The 21,253-nt window shown below is 34.7% G+C and overlaps 1 protein-coding gene and 1 long non-coding RNA gene across 2 annotated transcripts; one reads left to right on the forward strand and one right to left on the reverse strand.

Annotated features, from left to right (window-relative positions):
* Positions 1–5,225: 5,225 nt before the first annotated feature.
* LOC115439620 (uncharacterized) lies at positions 5,226–21,019 on the forward strand. The gene is made up of 3 exons (XR_003938271.1): positions 5,226–5,466; positions 14,008–14,014; positions 21,009–21,019. It is a non-coding gene; the product is annotated as an uncharacterized LOC115439620 (long non-coding RNA).
* On the reverse strand, positions 6,473–8,435 carry six3b (SIX homeobox 3b). The gene is made up of 2 exons (XM_030163470.1): positions 7,713–8,435; positions 6,473–6,854 (listed from the first exon to the last, which is right to left on the reverse strand). The coding sequence occupies exons 1-2, from the start codon at positions 8,405–8,407 to the stop codon at positions 6,716–6,718; spliced, it is 834 nt and encodes a 277-aa protein (XP_030019330.1). The 5' UTR covers positions 8,408–8,435; the 3' UTR covers positions 6,473–6,715.
* Positions 21,020–21,253: the final 234 nt, after the last annotated feature.

Genomic DNA, 21,253 nt, shown 5'->3' on the forward strand with positions numbered 1-21,253 from the left:
AGAGCAAAAAAATGAATCAATATATTATATTTAATAGTTTGATTTATAGGTGTGCATTTTACGCACACTTGGTGACAGATGCTAGAATTTTTGAACATTTGACCTAGCGCCAAAAATAATAATGTAAATTAAACAATGTTGGAGTTAATCACTGACATATGCCAGGATGAAAAAATCAAATAATATGTGATCCGCTTTTTATGTAGTATAATGAAAAAAATAATATTTTTTTGTGTTTTTTTAATTAAAAAAATGGTTTGTTTACATTACAAACATGGCATTTAAAGGGTTGGAAAAAAATGTGACAATTATTGAGTATTTGGTATTTTTATTTACGGCTCAAGTTGATGAAATAGAAAAAAGTGTAAAAGGATTAAAAACAAACTGTATGAATTTTTTTTTTGACATTATTCCACAAGTGTCGCCAAAAAGGCACACTTGGTGCTTAGTAAGGGCCTTGCTGGACGGGATACCGGAGGGTTAATTATCATTATTATTATTATTATTATTATTATTATTATTATTATTATTAATTTATTATTATTATTATTATTATTATTATTATTATTATTATTATTATTATTATTATTATTATTATTTGTGTTTTCTCCTTATTTCTAGACAGGTCATCAAAAAGTCTGTCGATGTGTTTCACTGAATGTATTCAGAACTCTTGTGTTCAGCATTTCAACATTAAAATATCCCAAAATTACCCAGACTATCAATAAATTGTTTAGATTAAAGAGCTGTGAAGTTGTGCTAAAGATGCCAATGTACTGAACTGTAGAGATATGAACTGGATTTATTTAGAGGGGATTTCTGTGGCCACTAGAGGGAGTAGTGAGTCCCTCTGTCAATCTCATGGTGAAGAAAACTAACACTAATGCTGAGCTGAGGATGAGGATGAGGCCCAATAACAAACAGCTGTCTTCTTAAATTTGACCTAAAATTATCATTAGAATGTTGGGAAGAGAACCATAATAAACAACTTTCAGAGTCAAAGAAAAGAAGTGATTTTAATTAACCCATAAAGACCCAAACATCCACCAGTGACCAAAACCATCCTCTGATCTGAACTGTTTAAAACCTGTTGATCCATTAATCCTATTAATCCAGGTAAATAATTGGTGTAAAATACAGTTCTTCATCTTTTCATGGTCATCAGATATGACCCATCTGGACGTTCAGAGGCTCTGTGGTTACCATGGAAACATTCATCTTCTACAGCATTGATTCACCAGTAAAACCCATGGAGTTGGATCAATGACAGTGGATGAAGTCACTGGGTTTATGTTCAGTTAGTGATAGATTTAACTGAAAAAGTTACTGTTTCTTCAGTTTTCTGTTTTGATTTAATAACATTTGAATTTACTCTGAGTTTACATGAGCATATAGATTAAGAATAGGACATTAAATATGACAAAATACATGATTTACAGTGGAAATTGCGAACGACAGCAGGTAATCTATTAATAAATAGTGATAAATCGCTTAAGAAAGTTAACAGAGCAAAAAATACATTTGGGAACTGTCACAAAATTAGCTCTGGGTCTGTATGGGTTAATAGAAGCTGCTGTTTTCTCCACTGGACTCAGCTGTAAATGAAAAGAACGGAGTTTGATGCTGAAATAATAGTGTTTCTTCTACACAGGTGAGTTTGATTCTGAGGCGTAAGAAGATATAAAGTTATGGGATGTTCTTATCTTTGCTAAGTTGCCGCTTGCTAAGCTAACAGAGCTATAAGTTAACAGAGTTTTAAGCTAACAGAGCGAAGCTAACAGAGCTATATAAGCTAACGGAGCTAAGCTAACAGAGCTAACTGAGCTATAAGCTAACAGCGTTATAAGCTAATAGAGCTATAAGCTAAGAGAGCAAAACTAATGGGGCTATAAGCTAACAGAGCTAAGCTAACGGAGCTATAAGCTAATAGAGTAAAGCTAACAAAGCTAAGATAACAGAGCTATAAGCTAACAGAGTTATAAGCTAACAGGGTGAAGCCAAGAAAGCTAAGCTAGCAGCTGTAATGTAAACTATCAACTAAATGCCTTCTAGATCCAGACTTCTCTCTGTTATTGATGGTTAGATTAATTTATTATTATTAATACTTCGCGTATTAAAGTTCTTAATCAGTTTTAATCAAAGACTGAAAAAATACAAGTCAACGTTCCAGATCAGTATGTGTGCAGTGTTTCAGTTTAGCCACTAGATGGTGCTATAAACACAGTCAAACACAATGATTCTACTCAGATAGAATGAAGTGAAGACTATTAAACTATCCTACCTTCAAGTAAAGTGTAAAAAACAATTTGGACTGTAAATATATATGGCTGTAAAATAACTGCTGAACCTTTTATTAAATCCATGTGACATTACACTGTATTTGGGCTCATCTGTGTGTCCAGAGGTCCCATATTAATGCAAACAGATAAGTCTGATTGTTTGCATTAGGTTAGTTGACAGTAGAATTCTTTTCCCACATGTGTCCGTTGTCAGTTAAATAAAAATAAATAAATGCCCTAAAAAAACCCATAACAATATTCAAATGAAGGGTGTTAATTTGAAAAGAACTAAAGTGGAAGCTGAAAATTTTTTTTTTTTTTTTTTAGTGTTCACAGAAAGAATATATTTTTTGTTATAACCTCCTGAGACCCAGGAAATATCAGCAAAGTGCAAGTTTTTTTTTGTTTTTTTATTAAATAAGTGCCTATATTGGAAACATCATGATGCAACAGCTTTTTCAAATGCAGTTTTTAAAATTTTTATGGAATGTCCTTTGTGGTGGACAGTTTTCTTTTCTTTCTTTTTTTTTTTTTTTTTGTATAAAGTTGTGAAACTCTTGTCCACAAATGTGGACAGAAAACCCATAGCTGGGTCTGAGGAGGTTAATTTCAGTAAAATGATCCACTCTTAGAATAAAAAAAAGTAAAATCTGGGTGTTAAGAGAACCAGCTGAAACTTCTAAATCAATGACAGCTGATGCAGATTGATAGAAAATGATAGAAAAACAGAATTAAAACAGGAGAAGCTGAGGTCTGGAACACTGATCTGGGCCTTTGAGGGTTAAAAATGCTAAATAATACAACTGTTGTGCATGATATATATGTGTGTGCAGATTCCACAAGGGATTAATTTCCTTCAGTATTTAGATCATGTGCATTTTTAAAGATTAAAAGCATGAAATTGGCTGATAAATTTTATGATCCCACTGCAAAACCCACATCAGTGGACAGAACAGGGGGATAAATAAGTAAAAGTGAACTGACATCCAATGACTAGAAGAGGACACGGCTTTTATGTTTTCATTTACACAAATAAAGACCTTTCAACCATAAACTGACATAGATTTGGCATAAATTAGTGAATTTAACTCCTTAGGATGCCTGGAATGAAGAGGAGACTCTGTCATCATGACTCCTTATGAATATTTTCTGCAGTTTTTCACCAATTAGGCTTTAGTGGAGTTCCTGGAAAACCCTGAAGGAAACACTGAGCAACTTTTCCATGGAATTATGCCACTGTACGTAAAAATTTCCTTAAAACTTTCAAAGGGTTTGTCTCCTTTCTGTCCCTACCAGTCCCACTTTCATAGAATTATTCAGAAAGAGTTGAATTTTTAATTCCTAGAAGGATCCATCTTCTGAGGCCATATATTGATCTTCTCCAACTATCTAAACCTCCAGATGCTGATACTCACCAACATTTACCTTCACCTTACACCAGCAATATTACCTAAAAATCACATCAAAGCTCTGATGTAGATTTCAATCAAATCAATCAATCAATCAATCAATCAATCAATCAATCAATCAATCAATCAATCAAATTTTACAGTGCCAAATCATAACATTTATCAACTTATATATGGGTTTCTTCTATGAAACTGGTCCCTAAAACAGGACAGAGAGGCTAAAAATTCAAACCAGATGTACACTAATTTGGAAGCACTTTGGGTCTATTTGAAAAATAAATATTTACTGAGATACAAGAAAAACTATTTTTCAGATAGAACACATTTTTATATTATTTTTACACAAAAATCTCCATGTAACACAGTTAAAAGGACGCGAAAATTACACGCTACTATTTTTCTAATATCTTTTTAGTCTCTCGCAGGTACATTTTAGGAATTGAACTAATTTGGATGTTCAGAGGCTCTGTAGTTACCGTGGAAACACCGTCAACTTCGACAACATTGGTTCACCAGTAAAACCCATTGAGTTTGGCAAATGAAAGTGGATGGACACGCTTGTTTTTATGTTCAGGTAATGAGAGATTTTACTGAAAAAGTCACTTTTTCCTCCAATTTTTCTATTTTTGACATAATAACTATCAACTTTAATTTGAGCTTTTATGGACATCAATCATGACCAGTGAATTAAATACAGAAAAATAGCTGATTTTCACTTAAGAATGCAACATACTGATCATATTATTAGAATAAATGGTGCTAAATCACTTAAGAAAAGGTAAAAAAATAAATAAATAAAATAAATAAATAAATGAATAAATGAATAGAGGAAAAAAATCATTTGGGATCTGCCACAAAAGTCACACTGGGTCTTTATGGGTTAATTTAAATGTACTAAAAATGTTCATTAACCCATAAAGACCCCAAAACCCACTGGCGACCAAAATAATTCACTGATATAAAACATTAAATACCTGTTGATCCAATAATCCTGTCAATACATGTAAATAATTGGTGTAAAATACAGTTATTCGTCTTTTCATGGTCATCAGATATGACCCATTTGGACATTCAGAGGCTCCGTAGTTACCATGGAAACACCATCATCTTCTACAATATTGGTTCACCACTAAAACCGATGGAGTTTGACAAATGAAAGTTGATGGACACGCTTCTTATTATGTTCAGTTCATGAGAGATTTTACTGAAAAAGTCACTTTTTCCTCCAATTTTTCTGTTTTTGATATTACAACTCAACTTTAATTTGAGCTTTTATGGACATCAGTCATGATCAGTGAATTAAATGCAGAAAAATAGCTGATTTTCACTTAAGAATGCAACATACTGATCATATCTTTAGAATAAATGGTGCTAAATCATTTAAGAAAAGGTAAAAATAGAGAAAAAATCATTTGGGATCTGCCACATAAGTAGCACTATAGGTCTATATGGGTTAATCATTACATAATTTGTTTAAAGCAACCACTTTTCTCTATTTTTTTTAAAGTAAACTCAACTTATCCGGGCTTATAGTGATGATGAAATCCCTGCAAAGTGACTTGGCACAAAACAGTTCTATATTAAATACTTTTATTTATACAAAATATCGACACATTTACTTCCAGTTTAACATAAAGTCATCTACAAACCAACATGACACAGACTGCACGTTGTTGACATTAAATAAATGTAACTATGAGTGAAAATAAAGGATATAAAACTACATTTCCAGACAGGGAGGTAGCTTCAGTCAGTGCATATCGATTGTCTACAGCAGTGTTGGTCAGAGTGCAGGGGGGTGGGGTGGGGGTGTGTGTGTGAAGAGAAGTCCACAGCTGCAAGTTTCATCTCCAAAACAACATGTGGATGATAAATGATATGAAGACAGTCAGCCTGATCACAGTCACAGTCCTCACAGTGCAGATCTTCAACAAAAACAGGTCAAAATGAGGCGGGCGGTGCACATCAGAGCCTTCAGAAGTGCACGTAAACACCAGCCCAGTGATGTGACGGAATAATAAACACTAGTGGAGTCCTGGTCTGCAGCAAAAAACAGAAAGGCGGCTCTTCTGCTGGAACAGGATTACAGGTTTTTCTGATTGCTTTGGCTCCATCTTTGAAACCGTGGCGTCTTTTTACACCAAAACAGCAAAGAAAACTATGCAACTCTTGTAAAAGCAAACAAATCCTGCAGAACTCTTATTTTAAAAAAATAAAATAAAATAAATGAATTTTTGCATATGTTATGGGATTTTCTGTGTGCAGACAGGAGTATTTGCAGTATAATTTTGTCTTATACATCCAAAGTCATCAAAAACAATGGTTTTGCAATCCAGTTCTAACTCCTGTGTGTATCATGTGACTAAAACAGACAGAAAAGAAAACATGGAATGTCTAAAAGCACTGTTTTTGTCAGTACAATGCCACAGATATTGTTGTAAGAACTGAAGTGATTTTGGTTATTATTATTAAATAAAAAAAAAAAAAAAAAAAAAAAAAAAAATAGAAAATGCATAGATATCAACTCTGAAATTAAAGTACTATGAGCTGTTTTTGTTGTTTTCATTATATTTGTCCAAACACATGGACCTTCAGTTGGACCAGGCATTAAAATGAACAAGAAACTGAAGAAAACAAGGGGTGGTCTGATATTTTTTTCTGCGACTGTATGTAGTAAACTTGACTAAAAATCCAAATATGTAAAGTATAGATGTGAGATTTAATCGTATAAATAATAGAAGCAGAAAAAGAACAGAAACATTACCTTAAAAATCTGTTTCTTTGTGAAGGTTTATCAAATGATTAAAATTCCAGACGTGCATGTTTCACTATATGTGAGTGGGTTTAAAGACAGTGCTTCAGCATTCAGAAAAAAAAAAAAAAAAAACAAGAAAAAAAAAAAAAAAAAAACAGGATTTTTCGGATGAAGCTGCATTAGAACAGGAACATTTATTGCCGGTCAAACCCGCTGATCTGATCTCCGCCACAGAACCCGTAAAAGTCCGTTTGGTGTTTGTTTGTAAAGTTCTACACATCCAGGTCAGAGTCACTGTCCGTTACCGACAGATGCGTCTCCTCATCCGCGCGCCCTGCGCTTCCACCGGGACTGCACTCTCCTCCGAGGAGCCCACGCGCACTGTCCGCGCACAATCTGTGATGCTGCGACCTGCGAACGGCAAGAAAAATAATGTTAAATAAATGAAATATAATGAAGAGAATAGAGGTAAAAAACAAAGATGTTGAATGTGCGTAAAAAAAAAAAAAAAAAAAAAAAAAAAGTAGCAATAGCAACCATGAGATGCAGGAACTGAGATTTTACTGTTTTATTCCAGATTTTGATGATATCATTCCCATATTTGAAAGGTCTGGGGATGTTCTGACTAAAAAACTAATATTAGATGTGTCCCTTATAGCCCTAGCTCTAGATGATTATCCCTAGATAATAATAATAATAATAATAATAATAACAATAATAATAACAATAATAATAACAATAATAATAATAATAATAATAATAATAATAATGATGATGATGATGATGATGATGATGATAAGGATAAGCAGAAGTAGAAGCAGCAGAATGCTCATTATCTTCATCATCCTCATCCTGTTTGTATCCAGTGACAGCTGAACTTCTGTCATGCAAATGCAAATGCCCAAATCGCGCCCACTCGTGCACATCCCCACAGTTTGCCTCCACCAGTGGGATAATTGACCCATTCCACCACTGACCCTGAACTGAATTCTAGACAGAAAACAGAAGACATGTCTGCATCAGGTCAGAGCCGCAGAGGAAAACAAAACCCTCCGCTCTGAAAGGCCGCGCGCTTTTACGCATGAACGGCTCTTTTTTACGCACGACCCTGTGCGCGCGGGGCGAAAGAATGAACCGAGTGACTGACAGCTCAGTTAAAACACAACATTTAATGAGTTCAACTGCAGACACCTTTAAGCTCCTCGTGATGGAACTGGAGGTAAAGGTCGCAGGTAAAGGTGCGCGTGCGTCCGGTCTGAATCCACTCACCTGTTCTTGGCCGCCGCCGCCCGGTCTCTCTGTCTCCGGTTTTTGAACCAGTTTCCAACCTGAGTGGGTGTGAGTCCGGTGGCGTGGGCCAGTTCCCGTTTCTTGCCGGGGTTGGGGTACGGGTCCTGCAGGTACCACTCTCTGAGCAGCCCCCGCGTGCGCTCTTTGAAGCAGTGCGTCTTCTGCTCTCCGTCCCAGATGGTCCTCGGTAACGGGAACTTCTTCCTCACGCGGTACTTGTCCACGGGGCCCAGAGGACGCCCGCGGAGCTTCTCCGCCTCCCGGTAGTGAGCCTCCAGCCACATGGCCTGCAGTTTACCGTGGGAAGCGCGCGTGAACCGGTGCGTCTCCAGGATGTGGTACAGTTCACGGAAACTCCCGGTGTGGAACGCCACCACTGCGCGAGCCCGCTGCACCGACTCGTGCTCGGAGATGGAGTCCCGGCCGTCCGCGGTCACCGGCAGGGACCAGAGGAACCGGGCCAGCCGCTCGATGTCCCCGGTCTCCTCCAGAGTCTCGCACACGCTCGCGATCTGCGCCGCGGAGAAGCACAGACCGGGGAGCGCGAGCGGAGGACAGGCGGCGGGAGGCTCCTCTGGGGACCGGGACCGGGCCAGGAGAGGGGGACCATCCGGGATGTGGGGCAGGAGGAGACGGGAGGCGGAGAAGAAGTCCAGCGGAGACCTGAACACCATGACTACGAAAAAAAAAAAAAAAAAAAAAAAGAACTGAAGAAAAATGAAGAAGGGACTGAAGGAGCTGCAGAAGACTGACCTATAAGAAAAAAAAACTGAAGTAGAGTGGAGGAGCTGCGGAGGACTGACCTATAAGAAAAAAAAACTGAAGTAGAGTGGAGGAGCTGCGGAGGACTGTCCTTTAAGTCCACCTGGACAGCAGGGAGGGACCGCAGAGCTGCGTCCTCATTGGACAAGACAGATGATGCAGGGTTGTCATGGTGGCGCTGTCAATCAAACACTGTTGGACACTAGAGGATGGAGCTGGGTCCCACACAGTCCACAGGAGGTGGATTTATGACAACAGTGGAATGATCTTCAAAAAACTGTCAGACTACACACACTGTAAGGCCGGAATTTGTATTTACTAAAACGCTTTAATTACAATGCACTTAAATGATTTAAGTTTTATGATGTTACTATAAAATGTTAAGTATATTCTACTAATTTGTAGACGTAGTTGAAAGTACGAAAAACTTTAAGATGAATGGAATTAAATCACTAAGTTTTAGTCATGACCACACCTTTTTATCTCCGCATTGCATTGTGGGCATTGGGCATGTTGTTGAAAATGTGTTCTTTTTCTGTGCAGGGGTTCAGCGGGGTTGTGGTGTTAGTGTTAATGTGGATTTAATGTGTGTATGGCAGTGTTTATTGACCTTTTTTTGTTTGTTTTAGTATTTTTGTAGAACTGCACCATGAGTCAGAGCCAGAGGAAGAACTATGGCTTTACTGTTCATCTTACACTGTTATTTTACTGTGGAATTCTTAATAGTTAGTCAGATCAAAAGTGCTTCTTCCACTGGTAAATGATGTTGAGCTAACTTTCATTTATGTGACATTCTACAGGGGTTGGACAAAATAATGGAAACACCTTAAAAAATCTATAAAATATAATTTAATATGGTGTAGGTCCGCCTTTTGCGGCAATTACAGCCTCAATTCTCCGAGGTATTGATTCATACAACTTGTGAATTGTTTCCAAAGGAATTTGAAGCCATTCTTCAGTTAGAATACCCTCCAACTCTTTTAGAGACGATGGCGGTGGAAATCGACGTCTTACTTGAATCTCTAAAACTGACCATAAATGCTCAATAATGTTGAGGTCTGGGGACTGTGCCGGCCATACGAGATGCTCAACTTCATTAGAATGTTCCTCATGCCATTCTTTAACAATTCTAGCTGTATGGATTGGGGCATTATCATCTTGAGGTGAAGGTGTTTCCATTATTTTGTCTAAGCCCTGTATTAAGTTGAGTAAATTTGTAATTATTATAGCTAGGAATAGGGTTTGAGTTTGATTAACTTAAAAAAGGTTGTTTAATCAATGATAAATTAATCAGTGTATCCTAAAATGCTGAGTTGAATGGTTGGATAGTGGGGTTGATTTTACAACAGATTTAAAGTACAAATAACTTGCCTTTTAGTGTTTTCTACTTAATAGTTTAAGTTCAATACTTTTAGCATTAAAGTTGAACCTACTTAAACCAACTGATTAGTCAATCTTTACTCAAATCATTTAAGTACAATCACTTGCCTCAGATTTTTGGAGTAAACTCTACTTATCCGGGCTTACAGTGTACATTCATGTCTATTCATGGTTTTAAAAGTATCATGGAGAATACAGTAAAGGAAGAATGTCACTGTCTTTCTTGATGCCATGATGGTTAGATAATTGTTATTGTGTTTTATTGTTCATTGCATGTGTTTTATGTTGTTTAGACTTTGTTTGGCTGCTACCTTGGCCAGGTCTCCCTTGCAAAACAGATTCCTAATCTCAATGGGACTTCCTGGTTAAATAAAGGTAAAATAAATACATAAAAATGATGTGAAACCAAGATGAAAGGATGAACAGAAAAATACCAGGTGTTTATTTATTCTACTGCGACCCCAGAAAAGTCAAAGTTTTGGCTTTTTTTTTTTTTTAAGCTAATGACGTTAATTTTGTCTTCTGTTAATGTAATTATACTTTTCTTTTTTTTCCTTTTGTTTAAGCAGGTAACATCTGAAAACTAAACCTTGTCTGAACAAAAGAAAAAAGAAAAGTATCATTTGGCTTCATTTTTTTTTTTTTTTTTTTTACATTAAATAGCTAGTTGTCTTGACTGGAAATAGCACAATGTAACAGTTTTTTTCACATACATTTTTATAATTTTTTTTTATGGAATGTCTTTTGCAGTGGACAGTGTCTTTTTTTTAAAGTAAAGCTGTGAAACTCTTGTCCCCTACAGAGGACACAGATGCATTGCTGAGTCTCAGGAGGTTATAACCATGGAATGTCCATCAGGCTCTTCAGCATCCAAAAATGTCCAAATTATCCCATAAAGACCCAAAGTTACATTTATGGCCATCCAAAAATAGTTTCTCTTGCTATTCAACTTATCTTAAGCAATTTATCACAATTTATTATGTCATAATCCATTGTATTTTGCGTTTTTTCAGTAAACATCATAAATTTTCCCATACTTATTTTACTGATCGTGCAGATGTTCATAAAAGCTCAGGTTAAAGTTGAGGGTTATTCTGTCAGAAACAGAGAAAACTGAAGAAAAAGTGACTTTTCAGTCCAATCTCTCATTAACTGAACATAAACCCAGTGTGTCCATCCACTGTCATTGATCCAACTCCATGGGTTTCACTGGTGAATCAATGTTGTAGAAGATGACGGCGTTTCCATGGTAACCACGGAGCCTCTGAACGTCCCAATAGACTCCGTAGTTACCATGGAAACACCGTCATCTTCTACAACATTGATTCACCATTAAAATGGACACACTGGGTTTATATACTTTAAATGATAAATGTGAAAAAAAAAATAAGCCAAAATGAAGTTAAAAAGAGTAAAATAAGAACCAAATGAACAAAAACAGTCAAAGTGATGGAATAAAATGAACAAAATGAATAATAAATCAACAAATTAATAAGTAACATGAACAAAATAATCCACAAACTGGACAAAATTGAAGAAAAAAGTTTGGTTTTATGTTCACTTATGGATATTTTTCTTCAGTTTTCTCTGCTAACTCAACTTCAGTCTGAGCTTTTATGAACATCTTCATGGCCAGTGAATTAAATACAAGAAAATACACGATTCTTACTGGGAAAATGCCAAATACAGAGGATAATATTGTAATAAATGGTGATAAATCAGTTAAGAAAGGTTAAATCTAGAAAATAATTCATTTGGGAACTTCCACAATAGTAGCACTGGGTTCAATTCTATGACCTAAATTAAGAAAATTGAACAGAATAATAATTCATATTTTAAGAAAAGGTAGTTACAGATCAAATAAGGCAATAAAAAGTGATTTTCAAAGAAACAGGGTTACAACAGATCAGATTTAGTGATAGATAGTAATAATAATACAATCTAGGCAGAAACAGATGCAAAAGTCTAATATATTATTACCAGTTGCTCTATCTTTAACTGAATGTGTTCTCAACATTATTCCATAGAAGTTTGAATACATTTAAAGCAAAAAATTGCAGAGATTTTCTCTTTATATTCTATATTTTTCTGCTGTTTAACCTAATGAATGGAATATCTTTTGTGTAAACATGTAATTCTTTGCCTCTATTGTATTTCAAGGACAAAATAATAAAGAAATGCAAACAATAATGTGCAGTTTAAGGACAATAACATTCTTTTCTTATCATTTTCTATCCTCTTTACCATTTCAAAGTCCATTAAAATGAAGTCTATGTACATGCAGTGAGTCGAAAAACACAAATGTGATCACACACAAGTAAAGACCACACACCAGGGTTAGGTGAAGAGGCCAAAAATATCAGTCAGTATTAATAATTATTATGATAAATGTTGAATTATTACGTTTTTGGTCGTGAGTGAAAGTGTTAGAAGATGTTTGTTTTTTTAAATTTTTTTGTAAAAGGTGTAAGACAACAATGCAAATGCCAACACAAGATGAAACAAGGACAAAAAGTAACAAAAAAAGATGCAAAAAGAGAAAAAAAAAGACATGAAAGACTCAAGAAGAAGAAAATAATGAAGAAAGAAAAGGGATGAAAAAGATGTAAAGCATGAAACAAGACAGATGAAAACAACATAAAAGACAAAATAACACAATTGTCAACACAAGATGAAAAAGGGATAAAAACATAACACTTAAAAGATGCAACTAAAATGTAAAAGATGCAAAAAGAGGAAAACACAAAGAAAAGGGACAAAATAAGACAAAAAGTAGGTAAAAAAAAAAAAAAAATAGACAAAGCTAAATGAAAACAATGTAAAAAAAAAAAAAAAAAAAAAACAATGTAAAAGACAAAAGAAAAAACTGACACAACATGATGTAAAGAAAAAAAATTGTAGACAATAGATCTGGAAAATCTTATTTCGAGAAATCTTAACAAGATAATTTTCACTTGTTCCACTGGCAGATTTTTTTTTTTTTTTTTTTTTTTGCTTGAATTAAGCAAAAAAAAAAAAAAAATCCTGAATTAAATTTTTAAAAAAATCTTGAATTAGGCCAAAAAAAAACTTTGAATTAAGCAAAACCAAAAAAATCTTGAATTAAGAATAAAATCCTGAATTAAGCACAAAAAAATCTTCAATTAAGCAAAAACAAAAAAAAATCTTGAATTGAGCAAAAAAAAACCCCAAACCTTAAATTAGGCACAAAAAAATGTTGAATTAAGCAAAAAAAAAAAAAAAAAAAAAAAAAAAAAAAAAACTTAAATTAGGTAAAAAAAAAAAAAAAAAAATCTTGAAGTAGGCAAAAAAAAAAAAAAAAATCTTGAATTGAGCAAAAAAAAAAAAAAAATCTTGAATCAAGAAAAATAATCTTGAATTAAGAAAAAAAATTCTTGAATTAAGCACAAAAAAAATCTTGAATAAGGCAAAAAAAAATCTTGAATTAGGCAAAAAAATAAATAAATTCTTGAATTAAACAAAAAATCTTAAAATTTGGCAAAAATAAATAAATAAATAAAAAATCTTGAATTAAGCCCCCCCCCAAAAAAAACTTGAATAAAGCAAAAAAAAAAAAAAAAATGCCATTGGTAAGTTCTCATATCTCACTTAAAAATTTCCTCTTTAGGTGATTAAGTCTTATTTTAAGTGTGATGAGATATTTGGACTAGAAATAAGAAAAATACACTTGGTAAGATTTAGTTTTTTTCCAGTGTAAATAAAGGATGTGTCATGGTGTCAATTATAACATTTTATCGACCAAAACTCTAACATGAACGGATAAAAACGCTGCTGGTCTTGAAGGAAACCCACATGTGAGCCTCGGTGTCCCTGCTAACTGTCCTGGCCTGGCTGGTCTAAGCTGCTTTTCATCATTAATAGCAGTAATGTGCAGTCTCAGCCGCGGGGCCTGGAAGCGTATGTTTCTCTAAGTGGTCTACCAGCACTCTAATCACTTTTTTATTTCGTAATATCCATAAGTTCAGCAATAAGCCACCCTCCATTCTATTACCTCGGATTAGCCCAGTCTGCTAACATTAGTCTAATAGAGAAGCATATTCAATCAACATTAACACATTTCCTGCCGCTCTGGAACCATACGTTTACCAAGTGTGTACTGAGCATGTGTCAGATGAAAAGTACAAAGTGTTTGTGTATTTTAGCTAAAATTCATGTTTAAAAGGTGGGATTCCATTTTATTTGGTCTAAAAAGTCCCCATGCTGCAGTGCAGATGTGTTGGGTGTGAAAAAGGGGGTCACTCAGCTTAAAGGGGTTAATGCCAATTACCCCGGCGGGCAGATGTCCACGGGCGGCGCCGGCTCGGAGCTGTGTGCCACTTTCTCGCTCCGGATAATTCCGATGTTGTTCAAAGTAATCCCCCTTTTCTTAAATGAAAGTTTGACTTATAGCCCAGATTTACAGCTATAGAACCCACTGTGTATTATTATTACAAAAAAATCTAATAAGAGGTAGAGAATGACAGTATTATATATGATTTTTTAAAATTATTTTTATATATGACTAAATGTAAAAAAAAAACTGTAAAAAAAAAAAAAAAAAAAGGTCTGTAGTCTAACAGAATTTTCACTGTTTATTTTACAGATTTGTCCTGTATTTTTAAGATGCAAGAAAATATCAATGAAATGACAAAAACAGACTGTGATTTTACACGTCCAATGTAAAATAACATGAAAAAACTGTAACTGAGAATAACCAGAAAATTTCCATTTTTCAAAAGAAATGTTTTCTTTTTTCACAGAAAAATACAGTTAAAATACATTTGCAAATGTATCGTAATTTCACAAATATTTATTTTCTATTTATGAGATTAAACTGTTAATTTAAAGTTTAATAATGTAAAAAAAAAAAAAAAAATTTAAACCAGATAAAATTACTGACAATTAACTGTAAAAGAAGTATTTGTTCTGTAAGTTTAAGAAGACTTGTTTGTTAATTGACAAATAACTTCTGTAATTACGGGAGGTTTCACAACAAAAATGTTGAATAAATGTATTTCTGTGAATGTATAACATGTATAAGCACTGATAAACTGTCCAAATACAGTTTTTATCAGTGGATTGTACAAGTTAGTCTCATTAAAAAATTTTATTTATTTATTTATGGGTAATTTGATTGTTTCATTACATGTAAATATTCTTTATTAAACATTAAAAAGACAAAAAAAAAAAAAAAATTTCAAGGAAAGTTAGGGCAAAAAACTGTATTTTAATTATGGAAAATTAGCGCATTTTTATGAGATGGTTATTTTCCGTTATTTTACAGTGTTTTTTCAGCACCCCTGCTTCCGGAATATTACCGTGTTTTAATGGGTTTTTTTTTTTTTACAGTGTGTAATCTGTTTCAGTTACTTAAAGGGTTCATATTTGTCTAAACCCACTTTTCTTAGTCTGTGCTTCATTTCTTTGTGTATTTGGACTCTAATAGTTCAGACAGTTTGAGTTTGAACCCTCCAGCTGCTGCAAAACTATCTTTATTTTCATTTGGGTTAAAATCCAGTGGATTTCTACAACCTGTTTGAATTCCTGCTTAATTTGTTCCGTTTTATAACTAGTTCCATCTTCACATTTGCTCATATCAGGTCCAGACTTCAGACCAACATTTCTCCAGTATTTCTCCATAATTATTTGTTGTCATCAGTGGTTGTAGTCCAGACTGAAAACATGTCCAAACTTGGAGCCCATTACCTCATATTGTTCAGTTGTTGGTTGAACGGACAGAGCAGCACAGCCAATAACCTGGAGGGGGCGGGGCCTGAAGTGGCTCATCTGCATTTTAATTCCATTAAAAAAAAAAAAAGGAAAAGCTAAATATCACTCCTTTAAAAAAAAATGCAGCTGATGTTGGTGATTAATTAGTATATTCTCACAATAAACTGTCCAACAGACTTACAAAATATGTGAATTCTAACCACATACAAAATGTGGTTCTATATCCACCACCACTTTAAAAAGTCTTATTCTTTGATAAATTTGGTGAATGTTTTATTTAGTTGTTAGTTTTCAGTCTAAAAGAACACAGATAACCATGTGTGCAATGTTTTGAAGGTACAGGCTGTTTTTATCATGACTAGAAAACCTGCTGAGTTAATTTCACTCATTGTTTCTAATTTTGCTCAGGATGTCATGGTCACAGTCATAATATTACGCTCAATAAATTAGATTAATGTAGTTGTATGTGGCATGTATGGGTCCAGTTTACTACTGTACACTAACAGTTAACAGGCAAAATACACAGCAAAACACATCTTACTAAAATAATCTAACAGCTAAATGTAAGCTTACGGTTTATCAAGTAACATTTTATAACTAAATATGTGTTTATCTAGTTAGAATACTTACAGATAATGCTAAAGGTTTAAGGTCTCTAGTTAGAATACCGTAAGCTTACAGGTAGCTGTTAGCTTGCTTTTACGTGAGCTAGATAACTATAACTAGCTAACATAACTTGTCCAGAGCTGGACATTATTAACTAACATTCTGTTAAATTGTACTTTTTTCCACTGAAAAATTAATTGTGTAATGTCAGCTGTTAGTTTACTATTATTATCCAACAACTAGGTGAGCCTACCCCTAGTGGTAAGCTAACAGTTAGCCAGCAGCAAGCTAACAGTTTTAACTAACAGCTAAATGTACCTATTAGTTTTGCTGTACAGCTATCTGGTAAGCTAACAGCTAAAAGTACCTGATACAGCTAAAGGTACCACTTATGGTTAACTGGTAAAGGTATCTGTTAGCTCACTTTTATCTAACAGGTACAGCTAGCATGTAAGTTGACAGCGAATGGTGGAGTCAGCTGTTTGCTGACTAACTGTAGGCTAACAGCTAAAGGCATCTCTTAGCTCACTTTTAGCTAACAGGTGTAAGTTGACAGCTAATGGTAGAGTCGGCTGTTTGCTGACTAATAGTAGGATAACAGATAAAGGCTGCTACATGTTAGCTTTTGTCTCTGCCAAGCCTATTACCAATAGGCTAGCAACTAGCTCTTAGCTAAAAGGTATCTTTAGCTGTTAGCCTTCTGAAAACAGATGACGCTAACAGGTTTTTCTGTTAATAACATGAATAGCTAAACTTTTGAATTTAACCCGACTTAAGGCACACATATTTGTCTTCTTTTCTATAATTTACAGTTCATGGTGTCGTGTTTTCTTTGCTCTTATGTCGTATTTGAGACGCTTGTAAAACACTAGTGAGTTTATTACTGTTGACAAACTGCATGTGAAAAGGATCCACATCCTTTCAGTTCTGGTTTAGTGTTCTTACCTTAATATGTTTAGTTCATTATGACACTACCACAGATCAAATACTATGAAATAAACGTTAAACAGTTAGTATTTATACGTCAACTTTGTCCTCTAACGTGTCAGTAATGGCCATAGGACCCAGTAGATGGTACTTTCTTGAAATACTTCGTCCATCAGAATACAGAAATGGAGTAGAAATATGAAGCCGTAGAAGCTGGAGGTAAATGTTTGTATCTTCCTCCTTCACATATATACTTCACATACATTATACTCTCCTTTCTTGTGTTCATTTCTCTGCTCCTGCTTTAATTGAAAGAAAAACCTTGAAAAGTCTTCAGGCGCCTCAGAAAAACCCCATTATCGGCGCTCATGTTCAACTCAATGACACTGAAGATTTCTCTATACAAATATTTATTTACCATACGTATGTTTGTTTTCTTGCAGAGCCGTATGTGCATTGTGATCGCTGTGTTGTTGTGCTCCGAGCATCTCAAGGTGAGTCGACCCTGACGACCTTGAGAACATTTGCAAATAGAAAACCAGCTGCTTTGTTAGTGAGAAAAAAAAAACATGCTTCTACCTCTTGTATTTTTCATTTACCTGCTCGTACACTTTCACCCACTTACACCCACCCGGGCTTTTTCTTCTTCACAAGTGCTCCTAACCTTGGGCATCCACAAATGGGAGACATGGCGTTTGGAAAACTCTGTTCTGAATGTGATTTAATCTTCCATACAGGGTGAAATATAATATGCTAATGGCCCTTGATACCAGTGTAGGTGTGTGTCTGCGTATTTGTGTGTCTGAGCATATGATTTTGAGTGGAGTAATTTAGCAGATGAGCGGGTGGCCATTGTTAGAGGGATAATCTGGCTCTTGCTGCTCAGATAGGTTAACATGCAGCAGATTAGACCGGATTACCCCCAACCACACCAGACAGGACAGGGCCAAGCCCCCCCGCCTCACCCCTCACCCCCCCACCCCCACCCCCCTCTGTCCATTCATTATGTTCACCCTTCCTGTAGGCTCTTTATTCCTACATCCTTGTCCCACTTTTCACCGGCCTCATCAGCTCCAGATCCTTTCATTTCTCCTGTTTTGTCAGTTTGCAGAGTTCCACAGCAGTCAAATAAAACCCATTTGAACTGTTTGGGACGTTCTAACTCACATGTTCTGAGCACTGTAATATAATAGAAATATAGATTTATTCATAGATTTATACATATGAGATTTATTACAGAGGATCACCATTGTGACCTGTATTCTAAAGTTGAACGGCCCTCTCTATTAGGGGTGAAAGAAAATATCAGTTCTGCAGTATATCGTGATATTTCATTTCACGATACTGTGTTGATATTAAAAAGTATTGTATCTACAAGGAACTGGGGAAAGACAGAACCACAAACACAGGACCAGTGGATCGCAGTTACTGAAGGAAAATTTACAATTCAAAGGGACAAAAATGAACAAAAACTGGAATAAATGGGCTACTTACCGAGTTTGGAATAGTAGAAAGACTGGATAATGTGAAAATAATGAATTGTGAGTAATGTACCCAAGCGATGTGGGTTTGTTTGTTTTGTTTTTTTTGATAAATATGTGTGTAGAAAGTTACAATAAAAACTTAAGTGGAAAAAAAAAAAGTACTGTATCAATATTTTAAGGTATTTATTCAAATGCAGACATGGAGGATGTTCATTTTTGTTTTTTGCTTTTCTTTTTTGTTCATATTTTTTTATTATTATTATTATTATTATTATTATTATTATTATTATTATTATTAACACTCTTTTATTAAATAATGCACCTAAAAGCATGTTTTACTGTCTGACAGAGGTTGATGTTAGCTCTTTTGTTGGGATTGTACAAAATTTATGACCTAATAGAATATGAACATTTGAGCAGGATCTTAAACTGTAATGTCTGTAAAACATAATTTAAGTTTTAAGTTTTTACAGAGGAAAGTTTTGTGATACAGCATCAGCTCCAGATCTTTTCATTTCTCCTGTTTTGTCAGTTTGCAGAGCTCCACAGCAGTCTAATAAAACCTATTTGAACTGTTCGGGACATTTTAACTCCACATTTCTGACATGTTCAGAGCATTGTAATATAATATAATTAAATATAGATTTTTCCATAGATTTATACATATGAGATTTATTACGGAGGATCACCATTGTGACCTGTATTCTAAAGTTGAACGGCCCTCTCTATTAGGGATGAAAGAAAATATCAGTTCTGCAGTATATCGCGATATTTCATATCACAATATTGTACTGATATTAAAAAGTACTGTATCTACAAGTTACTGGGGAAAGACAGAACCACCAACACAGGACCAGCGGATCGCAATTATTGAAGGAATATATACAACTGAAAGAATGACTCAGACTGCGAATACAGGAAGCTCAAATGGACAAAAGAGTTTTGAATGGTGGAAAGACTGGATAATGTGAATGTAATAAAATGTGTGTAATGTACCCAAGCAATGTTTTTTTTTTTTTTATGAATAGGTGTGTAGAAAGTTTCAATAAAAACTTAAGTGAAAAAAAAGTACAGTATCAATATTTTTAGGTATTTATTCAACCGCAGACATGGCAGATGTTCATTTTTATTTTTTGCTTTTCTTTTTTGTTCATCTTTTATTATTATTATTATTATTATTATTATTAGTAGTAGTAGTAGTAGTAGTAGTAGTAGTAGTAGTAGTAGTAGTAGTAACACTCTTTTCTTAAATAATGGTTGTTTGAAGCACCCAAAAGCATGCTTTACTGTCTGACAGAGGTTGATGTTAGCTCTTTTGTTGGGATTGTACAAAAATTATGACCTAATAGAATATGAACATTTGAGCAGGATCTTAAACTGTAATGTCTGTAAAACTTAATTTAAGTTTTAAGTTTTTACAGAGGAAAGTTTTGTGATATAGCATCAGCTCCAGATCTTTTCATTTCTCCTGTTTTGTCAGTTTGCAGAGCTCCTCAGCAGTCTAATAAAACCCATTTGAACTGTTTGGGATATTTTAACTCCATATTTCTGACATGTTCAGAACATTGTAATATAATATAATTAAATATAGATTTATTCATAGATTTATACATATGAGATTTATTACAGACGAACACCTTTGTGACCTGTATTCTAAAGTTGAATGGCCCTCTCTATTAGGGGTGTAAGAAAATATCGGTTCTGCAATGTATTGTGATATTTTATTTCATAATACTTCACTGATATTAAAAAGTACTTATCAATATTTTTGGGTATTTAAACGCAGACATGGCGGACGTTCATTTTTTTTTTTGCTTGTCTTTTCTGTTCATATTTTATTAGTAGTAGTAACACTCTTTTATTAAATAATGGTTGTTTGAAGCACCTAAAAGCATGTTTTACTGTCTGACAGAGGCAGATGTTAGCTCTTTTGTTGGGATTGCAGAAAAATTATGTTATGATCTTAGTTATGAACTAATGGAATATGAACATCTGAGCAGGATCTTAAACTGTAATATCTGTAAAGCATAATTTAAGTTTTTATCCACACAAACCAATTTAACTGATTTCCCTGTGGTCTCCATAAACTGTAAATGCTCTGCTTGGCTCTGAATTCTTCATTCATTCAACTCCACAGGTCCATCTTCAACCCTATTTCTGAGTAATGACACCAGAAAGGTGGTTTGGAGCGCTGGCCCTTTAAATGCTCGAGCCACTTCAGGCCCCGCCCCCTCCAGGTTATTGGCTGTGCTGCTCTGTCCGTTCAACCAACAACTGAACATTTGAGGTAATGGGCTCCAAGTTTGGACATGTTTTCAGTCTGGACTACAACCGCTGCTGCTGACAAACAACTATGGAGAAATACTGGAGAAATGTTCGTCTGAAGTCTGGACCTGATATGAGCAAATGTGGAGACGGAACGAGTTATAGACGCAACAAATTAAGAAGGAATTAGAACAGGTTGTAGAAATCCACTGGATTTTTGCCCAAATGAATATAAAGTTTTGCAGCAGCTGGAGGGTTCAAACTCAAACTGTATGAACTATTAGAGTCCAAATACACAAAGAAATGAAGCACAGACTAAGAAAAGTGGGTTTAGACAAATATGAGCCCTTTAAATAAAGGTTATAA

The sequence above is a fragment of the Sphaeramia orbicularis genome, chromosome 19, assembly GCF_902148855.1.
Source record: "Sphaeramia orbicularis chromosome 19, fSphaOr1.1, whole genome shotgun sequence".
Classification (NCBI taxonomy): Eukaryota; Metazoa; Chordata; class Actinopteri; order Kurtiformes; family Apogonidae; genus Sphaeramia; species Sphaeramia orbicularis.

Coding starts and splice junctions, on each gene's coding strand:
- six3b (XM_030163470.1), bottom strand. CDS start 8,407: ATGGTGTTCAGGTCTCCGCTGGACTTCTTCTCCGCCTCCCGTCTCCTC. Junction 6,855..7,712: donor GCGGCGGCGGCCAAGAACAG/GTGAGTGGATTC, acceptor TGCCGTTCGCAG/GTCGCAGCATCACAGATTGT.